Source organism: Mauremys mutica, chromosome 25 (assembly GCF_020497125.1).
Source record: "Mauremys mutica isolate MM-2020 ecotype Southern chromosome 25, ASM2049712v1, whole genome shotgun sequence".
NCBI classification, from domain to species: domain Eukaryota; kingdom Metazoa; phylum Chordata; order Testudines; family Geoemydidae; genus Mauremys; species Mauremys mutica.
In genome coordinates, this window is record NC_059096.1 from 8,989,915 (window position 1) to 9,003,078 (window position 13,164).

At 41.9% G+C, this 13,164-nt stretch overlaps 1 protein-coding gene across 6 annotated transcripts in view; it reads right to left on the reverse strand.

Annotated features, from left to right (window-relative positions):
* The window catches only part of TANC2 (tetratricopeptide repeat, ankyrin repeat and coiled-coil containing 2), a 602,081-nt gene that overhangs the window by 72,494 nt on the left and 516,423 nt on the right, over positions 1 to 13,164 (reverse strand). For all 6 annotated transcript variants that reach the window (XM_044999330.1, XM_044999329.1, XM_044999328.1 and 3 more), the window contains 3 exons: positions 7,452 to 7,683; positions 1,825 to 1,991; positions 341 to 948 (listed from right to left, as the gene is read on the reverse strand). In XM_044999330.1, the coding sequence (XP_044855265.1) occupies positions 341 to 948; positions 1,825 to 1,991; positions 7,452 to 7,683 (1,007 nt within the window). The remainder of the gene's footprint in view (positions 1 to 340; positions 949 to 1,824; positions 1,992 to 7,451; positions 7,684 to 13,164) is intronic.

Consider the following 13,164-nt stretch of genomic DNA (forward strand, 5'->3'; position numbering starts at 1 on the left):
CACAATAATAATTTATCCGATGGTCATTGTGTCCTCTAAACACGAATTCACACTCCAAAAACACAGTGAGGCCTGATTCTGCATTCAGAAGTCATTCAGTGGGAGTTCCATGAACAGAATGGCTTTTGAATCGGGCTCATTGTATATAGATGTGTATATGTTGTTTGATTTTCATCTCTTTATCACCTATCCCAGACAGATTATATGCCTTTGCAGATGTGATGGACTAGAGTCTCCCATTTAGTCTGTACTGTATTTATCCATATTCAATCCCATGAGACAAGATTATTAGGATGAGCAAGAGTGAAATGCTGCAGACATTTTTACGTCAATTACTTACCGAGGGTCACAAAGAAACTTGGTCTTTTCTCCTTCCTCTCTCCAGATAAGCCATTCTCGAAAAGACGGATGAACAAACATTCGTGTCATGTCTCTACGCTTGATAAGAAACATGGAGAGGTTCTCCATCCTCTGCTGAAAGTCATCCCATTCCAGTGTGCCCTCAATGCTACCAGCATTAATGGCCTGAAAAATATGTTCATCTGTTAATGGATGCAGAGAGGCCACTGCCACATTCAAGAGAGGCATAACCCGATCAAAGGAAGACTGTGTTGGGAACTTCATATTGCACTGCAATAGGTAAACCTCTGAGAGAGAGACGGGGACTACTTTATAGCTGGAGCTCTTCAGTACCAGGTAGCCCTTCTCTATGAGATCAAAAGTGAGCTTTAGGTATAGATAGGAGCCTTGGCTCAAGGTCTTGAGGTGAGAACTGAGTTTGCCAAATGTAGTGTTGTCCATTTTGCCATTAAGGGAGATGTTGTTCTGGATCTCAGAGCTGCTGTGTATTCGATGAAGGATATATGCCTGGAGGTCCTGATCTATGGCTTCGTTCTCTTCCAGTCTATCCAAAAAAATCCTATGGAAGGGCAACAACTTAATTATTTCCTGGAAGAAAAGAAAAGAAATTATTCATTTTGGAAGTGCTTATTATTAATAAAGATAAACATCTGTATTTCATCAGCACCTAGAGAGGTGTTGGGCAAATACCTAAGATGACATGGTCCATGCCCCACAGACCTTACAATCTAAAAAGCAGGTTTCTTTGTGAAACTAGGTGGCTGAAATAAAACTGATGAAAGTTTTTCCTAACACACTTGCCAAGGAAAGGGGTTGGAGTATTCACGAAGAGCAGTGCCCTTTAAAATTATAGTCCCATCCCAACCAGCTATCGGACATGCCATCAGCTCTCCTCTGTGTCATGAAGATGTCCAGGTTAGGGCATCACCTGTGGACAGGCAAAGCTGGTGGGGTCCAGGACTCTAGGCCTCTCATTGAAACAGATCGCTTAGCACATCTCAAAGAGTGCTGAGTGCAGTAGTCTTCAGCATCATACCGCAGTTGATTAAATAGAAGGTTATTAATAGATATCTCCTAGCTTTGTCCCATTTAAGAGAGAATACACGGCTAAACTCCCGTTCGTAATAGTACAGTCTCACGGACTTTGGGCCTGGTCTTGCAAACACTCTGATGGTGAGTAGTCCTCTCTCATGTGAATGGTCTGAAATTAATGGAACTACTTGCTGAGCAAGGATTATTAACATGAGTAAAGGGTGCAGGATCAGACTCTTGTTCTGTAACAGTATCCAGAGAAAGAATCTGGAGGACATAAAGCAATCTGAATTCATTACAAAAAGACTTAAATGAGATAACTTCAAAAAGATCAATAATTAAATCTATATGACACTAGTTAAGATTTTCAATAAGAAAACCCACTATGACAAAAATCCAGTGTGTTTAATAAGAAACATGGTCTTAATATACCTGTAGACTTGTCCTGACCGTCACTATCAACTTCAGCCAGGATGGGAATTTTCCAATCATTTTGCTCAAGAATGATACTATGGTGTCCCCATAATCTGGTTTGTGAAATTCAGCTTCATTTAAACCATCAATTAATATGATGTAATCTTCATCTGGAATCTTCCTCTCTGAGATTACAAGAAAGAGAAAAGGCTTCAGTCCATCGGCTAGCAGCATGGCTACAATGAGTACTCACCACATTGTTTTAAATGGAAAATAAAATCAGACAAAAAGAGATAAAATAACTATACATCTCAGGTTGCATAAAATATGTATTTGATTTACAACATCTATACAATTGCAACAACACTTCATTAAAACATTTAAGCTATTAAACAAGTTACCTTCTCCCCAAACTCAAATATATTTGAGAAATGTGAATCAACATGTCTTAGCAAATTTTGACTTGAACATTATTACACCTACTTTCACTGGTGACATTAAACATCAACAGCACCTTGATGTAAACCTGTTGCAACATTTCCAGTTGCTATGTATACGTATGCATAGAAGAATATGCCTCTAGCACCTTTAAATAATCTAGGTTGGGATGTTGTACAGGCACATAGTAGACTTTTTAACCAAATAATGCTCATGCTGGGCTAGATTTTCGTAAGTGCATGCAAATACTAACAAACATAGGCAAACCATGGTTCATGGGCAATACAGGTCTTTGAGCACAAATCAGTTTGCATGCACAGGAGCTGGTCAGATGAACTTTTCAAAATTCTGCCCTCTGTTCAGGAAAGATGGGTCCAGGACAAACCCCTGCCTCATGAACTTCAGAGAAGTATGGATCTGAATTCTATGGCTCAGGTCATTAAGACGATTACATTTGCTGAGAGTTGTACATGGACATTTTTAAATGTAGATCCTGGACAATTTTCATGCTGCTAACAACATAAATAATTAGGAAAAACCGTGGGGTTTTTATGCAATAAAGTTAACATTTCTCGAGCAAATTTTGAAGGATGAACTTTAAGTTTAGCGTTAATAGATGCCAATAAGAGGAACTACGTCTCACTGATACCGCAGTCCATTAAATAAAAATAGGGGTGTCACAAATCTGTCTGTGGCAGAACCCCCATTTAGGAGTTTTTGGGGAGTGCAAGTGTGTGGGTCGAATTGCCCCCATCCCAGTCGCTGCTACACGGATGCATCCCTTTTGTGGGTTGGTGCTCAACCCTCCGGCCGAGACCTCCTTGCTGTTTCTTCCCCTCTTAGGGTCCCATGTGAAGCAAACCAAACTGCCCACTGTCAGCAGACAAGGTTAAATCAAAGTATGAAGAAAAAGGAAGAAAGGAAAACATATCTGCAGCTTTGGTCATGGCGTTGGCCTCTCTTACCTCAGCCTCATTCCCTTCTTAGCTCAAGGGATCCATGTCCTCCTCCTGCACTGGCAGAGGCTCTGTTGGCTGTCAGCCTCTCTCTGGGAGCTGGAAAGCACAACAGCCAGTTCCCTTCCCCGGGTTGCCCCTAGCTGAACAGAGTTCCCTCTTTTTAACTCCTCCTCCAGTCCTGGCCTGGTCTGGAGGAGAGAGTCCACTGCAGCCCAGAGCAGCTCCTTAATCTGCTTCCATGCTGGTGCAGCATCACAAGGGGATTTTTGTGTCAGCTGGTTCTCTGAACCAGCCAAGGTGACTTATGGAATCAGAAGTTGGAGACTTAGGCCTTGTCTACAGTTAAAATTTAGATTGACATAGCTATAGTGCTCAGGGGTGTGAACTCACAGCCCTGTGCCCCATAGCTAAGTCAAGGTAACCTCTGCTGTAGACATGGGTAGGTTGAGAGAAGAATGCTTCCATTGACCTAGCTACTGCCGGTCAGGGTGGTGGACTACCTACAGTGATGGAAAAAACCCTTACGCTGCGGTACGAAGTGCCTATACTTCAGCACTACCGTACTGCCCGTAGTGTAGACATGGCCTCATAGTTATCCTCTCCATCCCTGACCCATGAAGGACTATCCCCCTCAGCACTTTTTAGTGAGGATGTCACATCTATGAATTACACAATTTTTGCTTACTCCCACTGTCTGGGATGTTCACAGTGGTCAACACAACCTACCTAGCACCAAAGACCTCCTTTAAGAGAAAGCCAACTGCTGGTGTTCCCTTTGGTGGCTGCTTAAGACAAGTTTCACTGTACAATATTGTCTAGCAATATATTTAAAAAATTCTAGCCAGGGACATATTTAGTGCACCACTGTACACGTACAAAAGATAGTTGCATTCTTTCTTCAAAAGTAGACCCTGGCAGCAGGACAAGACATTTTCAAGCCATTAGCACATCAGCTAACAAGGGCAGAATTTTAACTGCTCAGGTTACTTTTTGTAATATGTTGCATTAAAGACAACCAATTTTTGTGGTCATCTTGCCGCAGCTGAAATCTGTAGACAAGAAACAGGCAGGCAAAAAAGGTATAATGGAGGTGGGACACAAGGAGCAGGTGTATTTCCTGGCCTCCATTTTCTAACTGGTTCAGAGCTACAAAAGGTTAATACCCATGTCACATGACAGTATCCACTGACTCCAGTGGCTATTACAGGAGCTATAAACAGAGTATGGGTCATGAACATGAATCAGTTCTGTGTGGGGACCACTTGAACGAGACATCTCATGTATCAGCTTGGAAAATGGAAAGACATCTTAATTTTCTCTCCTCCCAAAGGGAATGGACCCTCTTGTACAACACAAAAGAACAGGAGCATTTAATTTCTAATACAGTTGAGATTTTCCTTGCATCAGCTCCCTATAAATTACCCTCTTTTCTCTTCGCAGTAAATTAAATCATATTTTATATTTAATGAGCAGTTTAAAAAATATTGCTCCTTTTAATTAGATTATTTGCTATTTTTAACACCTGATCACCCATCTGAAGATTGTGTTATGGCAGTTAAAACTAAACAGCCAAAGACCTGTTTATTTCAGAGGGAACTCCATAGATGCTCTGTCATGACAGCTACAAGGGACTACAATGCTCTTGCTGTGTGTCTCCAGGGCAAAGAGCAAGGCCTTCTCAGCAAATGGTCCTCATGGGAAAGTCTGCAATAAAAGACCCATGGCACGGCCATGGCTGGCCCATGTCAGCTGACTCGGGCTCATGGGGCTTGAGTTGAGAGGCTATAAAATTGCAGTGTAGACATTCGAGAGGGCTGATGACAGGGGAGGGTCCCAGAACTCAGGCTCCAGTCTGCAACTTTATAGCCCCACAGCTTGAGCCCAAGTCAGCTGACCCCGGCTTTGAGACTTGGTGTTTTTATTGCAATGTAGCCATACCTGGTATCTTGAATTTGTTTCTTCTGGCAAGTCCATCAGAGCCTTTGTCTAGCCACCTTTAGGGTGTGGTGCAAGCTGCACCTTTCTGGAAGTCAGTGCTGCTTAGTGACTATGGCTTTGGACTGGGAGTTAGGAGAGCTGGTTCTATTCCTGAGGAGTGCTGTTGATTTATATTTGCAATACATGCATGATCCCCACCTGTACAGTGTTAACCTTCCTTTGGGAAGCACTACAGATGGACTGTGCTATGAAAGTTAGGCACTATAGTTAGCGGGTTAACTTTTTCTTTTCCTCTTTAATCACTTAAGGAAATATTTAATTAAATTTAAAATAAACGGTACAGTGGTGAAAAGAGTTGCCCCTATGGTGTTTCAGGGCATAAAGAAATTAGTACAAAATATACTTTGAGAGTAGCTACACATTAAATCTCATCATCCTATTATTATCTCTGCATCCCAAGCTTTTTTTATTTCTCCATTTACTGTTAATATCTGTACAGAAAAGGTGTTTATTTTACATTAAAATCATTACATATGTTTTTTCACTTAACTGTTAAGCAGGATTACAGGGCACACTAGGAAATAGTCCTTACGACTCTCTCACCTTGGAGCAAATACGATGGAAGCCTGATTTTTACATCCACATCTCATGTTTCTCATAACGCTTATATGGGCGATGGGGAGGAGAAGGAAATAAGGTCATTGTTCCCCTACAAGTTGTTTATATTACTTGAAACTCAAATACATTTGAAAAATGTGAATCTCAGTTTGTCAGCAACATTCAGCATTAATAACAATGAAATTACTGTTTAAAGCTTCAACAGCACCTTGTAAAGGATCTGTTGCTATATTTACAAATTCTTGTATATTACATATTTTCTTAAACCAATTTCCATATGATGTTCATTTTGTTACAAAACATTTGGTACAAATTAGTTTGCTAACAATCTTAATCAGCAACACTGAAAGATTGGGGTCTTGATCCCTGGATCCAGCTGAGCTGCGCTTGGGGAAAAGCACAAGAGGGAAAACTTGGCTTCACATAAACTTTGACTTTCCCTGATCTTAGGTGCCAGATGGGGATCAGTTTGGCTGCCAGCATAATTTAAAGCATCCTCGGAACGGTTCTAAGTTGCGTCATCTGGAATGGCCCCCCAGGTGTCATTATAACAGCTGTAGATTACGTCTCTTCCTGCCTGCCACATCTCCAGCATACCCCTTATGGCAGGGGTGGTTGCAAAGGGTGGAGAGAATGCTGACCTGATGCCACTCAGAGATTTCCCCAAGCCAGGGGAATCCACAGCTGGACAGCTGAGCCGCCTTTACAGTCCCTTTGCGCCTGTACTGAAGTCAGTATTTAGAATCTAGACACTCAGCTTCAAAGTAGCGACTTCATTTGAACAACAAAGCTGCTAAATATGACTGGAGTGGTGTTTAGATCACTTTGATCCATCTACTCCATTGGGGTGAAACATGCAATTGTGTTGAACAGTTTCCGCAGCCAATATTACACAATGCAGTATTTGTATAAACATGGTTTTGAGAGGGACAGAGTTCTGAACTCTACCCACACTTGACTAGTGTCCATGGCTATGAAGGTCAAAGGTTTTACAGTTAGTCACTCTATTAAGAAAAACTAACTGCATCTTTCCTGTATACAAAAGAAAGAGGCACAGGTACAGCTGACACTGCATGTGGGAAAATGGAAACGTCTTGAAGGGTTTTTGCTATATCTCCAGAGTCAGTAATTAGGATATGGTCTGTTACCCAGTTGCCCAAAGCAGCTTTTCATAAGTTATCTACAGACTTGTATATTGCCAGCATTTCTGTTTGGAGGCTGAGAATTCCCAAGAGCTGATTAAATAATGAATTTCTGAGGGGTAATTGAGTGGAGAAAAAAGTTAGTGACCTAACAAATGAATGCAAACATGCTATTCTAAGCACAGCTGTGCAAGGCAAATGTTGTCAGCATTCATTTTCAGATCTTTTCATCCAAATGTTGGATGTGAATGAAACCAAATGTGCTCAAAGTCAAGAGCTCACTAACTATAGCACCACCTCCATGGCCTTGGAAAACACAACTGAAGGACTAGGTTGGAAGAGGCGTTACAACCATAACAAGAGTCTTTTGGTGTATTCTCAGCCTCCGTAAGTCCTGCCTTCTCTTCTACAAGTCTTGAATTTTCCTAGCGCACTAGGGGTTCACATGTGGAATTCATGTGTTCCTTGGTTTGGCGGCCCACACCCAAAGAAAAGCTAAGTTAAAAATCCTCAGGCTGATAAGAGTTAAAAACAGTCTCAATCACAGTACCTTTATGAAGATTTTCCAAGGGCTCTAGGACTCCCCTCCGGAAGGAGGCCATGGGATCCTGAACACAGGATCTCAAGCTGAGCATACTCTGTAAATGTGGTTCCCGCAGTAGCTGCTCCCTGTAGGCGACAAACTGTGGCGAGCGGCAGAGCAGTGCTGCCACGTTGTGTACAAACTCTGGCACAAGACAGGTGTAGGCATTGTCGGCCTGGCAGTAATGATAAGCGACAACCTACCAAAGGGAAAAGAACAAAAATATATCAACCATTAAATTAAACTGAATTAAAGTTGAGCCATTCACAAAAGTAGACAGGGACAACTACTAATTGATCTGTCTGAAGAACTGCTTTGTGTACTGCGTGATAGACTTGTGCTCCACTGTTTCAGATCTCCATGTCAGTAATAAGCTGCGATTGGTTTTTAAACTTAAATTTTATTTGGTGTTTTTAAAATGCCATGCTAAGTCTGGAAACGGATGTACGGAATACAGCAATTCGTTAAAAGGAGCACTGCAAAACCTGCAAATTACAGATTCTCATGAACAAAGGGGTTGACACTTACCCTACATTCCATACCCTCTCTGACAAAGGTCCTCCTGCAGCGAACTAACTAAAGAAAAATCTCCCCTTCCCCATGGCGCCCCTAAGTCCCAGCTCTTTGGTCTCACTGCTGCCACCTTCTCAAATAAACAGAAGGGCAACCAGATCCGCCTTCCCCTTTCCATCTTTCCACTGGTTCTCCATTCTTCCAGGAACGGATTTAAAACTCCTCCCTCCATGGACTGTGTGACGCTGTATGGAATTGTGAGACACTTTATATTATTATTAATACCAATATTATAAAATTGCAATGAATTGTGCCAGATATGCTGTGTAAGGTGTCAGGGAAAATGTTATGATTTGCCAAGTATGGTAATCTTGTTTATATGTTTGTATCACCTTTGTATTGTGAGTTATAGATATGTATTGTATATCTGTATTTCCAAACTTGTGCTGTTTTTCTGGGTGACACCCCCAGACAGATTGGCATCAGCACTGCCTAGCCTGTTCGATGGCCCATCAAGGGTCATCAGCTGTACAATGAACCCATTGAAAGGAGCCAGGGGCTGTACCTTATGACTTAGCAAGGCATGTACGGGCAGGCTGGTGGACAGAGAACTCTAAGGCTTTTCCATGTCATGTGCTGTGAAGCTTGTGTTTGAGACACAGGAAGTACAAGCCACATGGCAAAAGGAATATAAAGGGCAGCCGAATCATCTCCATTTATCTTCAATCCTTCTTACTTCCGGAGCAACTTTTCTACAAACCGAAGCTCTGAACAAATGACTGAATGACCCATCCAAGCTTTCGATGTGTTCGAGAGGGAATTTCAAGCCAACAACTCACCAATACTGCTAAGAAGCTGACATACAGACTTGGAAGTCTCTGTATGTATCTGACTGCTTTATCATTTAACAACTCTCTTCTTGTTCTTTTCTTTTCTAATAAACCTTTAGTTTTAGATGCTAAAGGATTGTCTGGCAGTGTGGTATTTTGGGTGAGATCCAGACTGATACTGACCTGGTAAGGTGGCTGGCCCTTTGGGGTCAGAAGAACATTTTGTATAAGTGAGCAGAACTTCTCACTTTACTGGACCTATGTGCTAATTGGGAGGCTGAGAACTGGAATGGGGGCTGGGTGATTTCATTTTTCGGCTTCTTGGGGGGGATCAGGAGCACAGTTCATGACTGGTTGGTGAGTCTAACTTCAGTGTGAGCCACCAGTGTGGGGAGAATCTGCTCTCCTTTTTCCAGCCTGCCCTGATCTTGGCATTTTCACTGAGAGCTGCCCTAGGCACTCCAGGTCACAGTCTGTAGAGGACAACTCTCTCTGTTCCCTCCACTGCTCTCTCTTTCTCCACCACACCTGGCCACTTGGAGGCAAGTGTCCTCTTCCTTCCAGTTTCAGCCAACTTGGTCAGCCTTTCCATAGCACACTTCCCCATCCACTTTCCACCTCTCTTTAAATCTCATTTGACAATATCATTTTTCTATAGTTCTTCATTTTAACTATTTATTTTATTCTGCAATGTATTTGGGGGTCCATTTTGTAAGAAAGACACGATATAGTCCTTTGAGGAGCCACAGATGGATCCTATGAGTCGACACTCAACATTGCTCATGGCTGCTTGTGGAGGGTGGCATGACTTGGGCTTTAATGTCTCTGAACTGCCATAATGAACCCTTGGTTGGCAACAGCCTGTAGGACAGGATTGTTCTGAGATGTTGTCAGGAGTGTACATTTATTTTCATCTGAACTAAGCAGATATGACTTTGTAAGGCATCATTTTTCTCATCCTAACTGCATTTTAAGCCTGGGCATCACAGAGTCCAAAGGCGGCTATAAATATTAAAAGAGACTTTTCACTTTACTCCCATTTTTGTTTTCGGTAAATGTCACCACCAAAGCTGAAGGCAGCACTGAGAGTTCTTTGCTGAAGTATTTGGTAAAGTTCAATTTAGCCAGTCTCAAATGCTTTCTATCCAGCACCTTTTACACATTGTGCTAATTCTCTGAATATAGATTATACTGAAGAAAACAATAAGCAGGCAATGGAAGTGAACTGAGAATAAAATACATAAATACCACCCTATACCGGAAACCCACTGACCGCTATACTTACTTACATGCCTCCAGCTTCCATCCCAGACACACCACACGATCCATTGTCTACAGCCAAGCTCTAAGATACAACCGTATTTGCTCCAATCCCTCAGACAGAGATAAACACCTACAAGATCTCTATCAAGCATTCTTAAACCTACAATACCCACCTGCTGAAGTGAAAAAACAGATTGACAGAGCCAGAAGAGTACCCAGAAGCCACCTACTACAGGACAGGCCTAAAAAAGAAAATAACAGAACACCACTAGCCATCACCTACAGCCCCCAACTAAAACCTCTCCAGCGCATCATCAAAGATTTACAACCTATCCTTAAAGATGATCCCTCACTCTCACAGATCTTGGGAGACAGGCCAGTCCTCGCTTATAGACAGCCTCCCAACCTGAAGCAAATACTCACCAGCAACCGCACACCATACAACATAAACACTAACCCAGGAACCTATCCTTGCAACAAAGCCCGATGCCAGCTCTGTCCACATATCCATTCAAGTGACACCATCATAGGACCTAATCACATCAGACATGCCATCAGGGGCTCGTACACCTGCACATCTACCAACGTGATATATGCCATCATGTGCCAGCAATGCCCCTCTGCCATGTACATTGGCCAAACCGGACAGTCTCTACGCAAAAGAATAAATGGACACAAATCTGACATCAGGAATCATAACATTCAAAAACCAGTGGGAGAACACTTCAACCTCTCTAACCACTCAGTGACAGACTTGAAGGTGGCAATTTTGCAACAAAAAAACTTCAAAAACAGACTCCAAAGAGAAACTGCTGAACTTGAATTAATATGCAAACTAGATACTATTAACTGTGGCCTAAACAAAGACTGGGAATGGTTGGGTCATTACACCAATTGAATCTATTTCCCTATGTTAAGTTCTCCTCACACCTTCTATGGGCCATCTTAATTATCATTTCAAAAAGTTTTTTTTTTCCTCCTGCTGACGATAGCTCATCTCAATTGATTAGATTCTGCCTGTTGGTATGCATACTTCCACCTTTTCATGTTCTCTGTATGTATAAATATCCCCTGTCTGTGTGTTCCATTCTATGCATTCGAAGAAGTGAGCTGCAGCTCACGAAAGCTCATGCTAAAATAAATTTGTTAGTCTTTAAGGTGCCACAAGTACTCCTGTTCTTTTTGCGGATACAGACTAACACAGCTGCTACTCTGAAACCTGAGAATAAAAGATTACATTTAAAATGTATATTTCCATTATTTTCCTGAGGATTGAGCAAGTAATAACAACGTGATCTGTTGTAAGTGCAAGTCAAGCCATTCCATGTAAAGTATTAAGGAGTCAAGACATTATACTCTTTATATTAAACAGCAAACGTCAATGGTCACACATGTATATTTTCTTTTTAAAGACAGCTTCAAAGTAATTTAAACTTGTTTTATGCATATTTTACCTCAAGTGATTCCACATGCTGGTGCATGGGATCATGAAACCAATCAGCCATGGTATACCATCTGCACAGTCTCTGCATACAGTGGAGTTAGTGCTCTTTAGCAATTTACAAGTTTCTGTTTTGAAACTTGAAAAAAACAGAAAATACTTCCAAGTGACTCAGTTCAAAATGTTGTGGGCCCTGAAGGCAGAGACGTCTCTCTTTCTCTCAGCGGGTCAGAAGTACAGGTATGAACTCAGATCCTTTGTTTCTACCTCTCATAGTGCTAAAACAATTCCTTGGCAACTTAGCTTGCGCACCCCTTGAAAAGAGATAAAATAACGCAGGGTAGTACATTTTGGGAAGGTTAACTTCCTAGAACCACCTGGATCTCCAAGTTGGTTGTATAACAAAGAAATATGATTATCACAATTTTTGTAGCCATTTTTTTACACATTTCAGGGCTTAAAAAAATACCCGATATGTAGAAGCTAGAAAACTGACTCTTGTAGACAAATGCCAATAGGAAAGGTGCTGCCACTCCTGAAGTAGGGTGAAGGAGCAATTAATTTCTCAGTTAGTGAGAAATGCTTTGTGCATCATCCTCCTGGCTACCAAGAGTGCATGGTTTGGGCCTCCTACTATGATACTGCCATTGAATCTTACCCGGACTAGTCACATTGCTCTTGGCTAGTAAGTGTCACAAAAATTAAGATCTTCCTCTGCTCATTTTTTCTATTCTTGCCTCTCCAATCTCTCTGCTTCCCTCCCTCTCCCTCCGCAACCACTCTCTCCATTGTGGCCCAACCTTCACCAGTCTCTTTTTCCATTCAGCCTCAAACAACCATCACCACTCACTCTTCTCTCTTTCATCACTCCATTCTGTTCCCTCTTCAGTTGCCCTTTTCTGGATGTGGGGCTCAGCAGGAACATTCAATCCTGATCACTAGAGAAGACACTCAGATCTGCATTTCTCCTGGTGAAGAATGGGTTATTCACGCTCTGTGTATGTATGTTATTTGCGCTACACCTTCAAGGTCAAGCCACTGATTTGATCTAACCTGTGCAGCACAGTACAATAATTAAATTTTATTTGACTTGAATTGAGTTTCGGTTCAGATTAGAAATGGTGGAGGGATTACAGGAGATTAGAAGGAGGAAGGAAGATTTCCTGGTATAGGTGGGATTTAAGGAGGCATCTGAAGGAAAGAGAGGGTGGTTGGTAGATAAAAGCAGGAAGATGTTTCCAAGAATATGGGGCAACCTCAGTAAAGGAATAAAGCTGAGAGAGGAAGGAGATGAATGCAGCAGTAAGGAGAGAAAGGTTTGGGAGGCAAATATGGAGCAGGAAAAATGAGATCGGTGATGTACGTAAGGAAAGATTATGTAGCACCTGGGAGGTGAAGACAAGTGAAAAAGGAAGATGGGGAGTTAGGAGTGGCAGTAGATAATCGCCAGTAAGAGTAAAAGAAGAAAGAGCTAAACAGAACAAACCTCAAAGGCGAAGGAGTACGAAGGGGAGAAAGGAAGCGTTAGGAAATGTCATATTTGAAAGATATTTTAGTTAATAGGATGGGCCATTTTAAACAGTTCTCGGGCACTTCATGTGACATGTAACATCTTCCACTCAAGACAGCATTC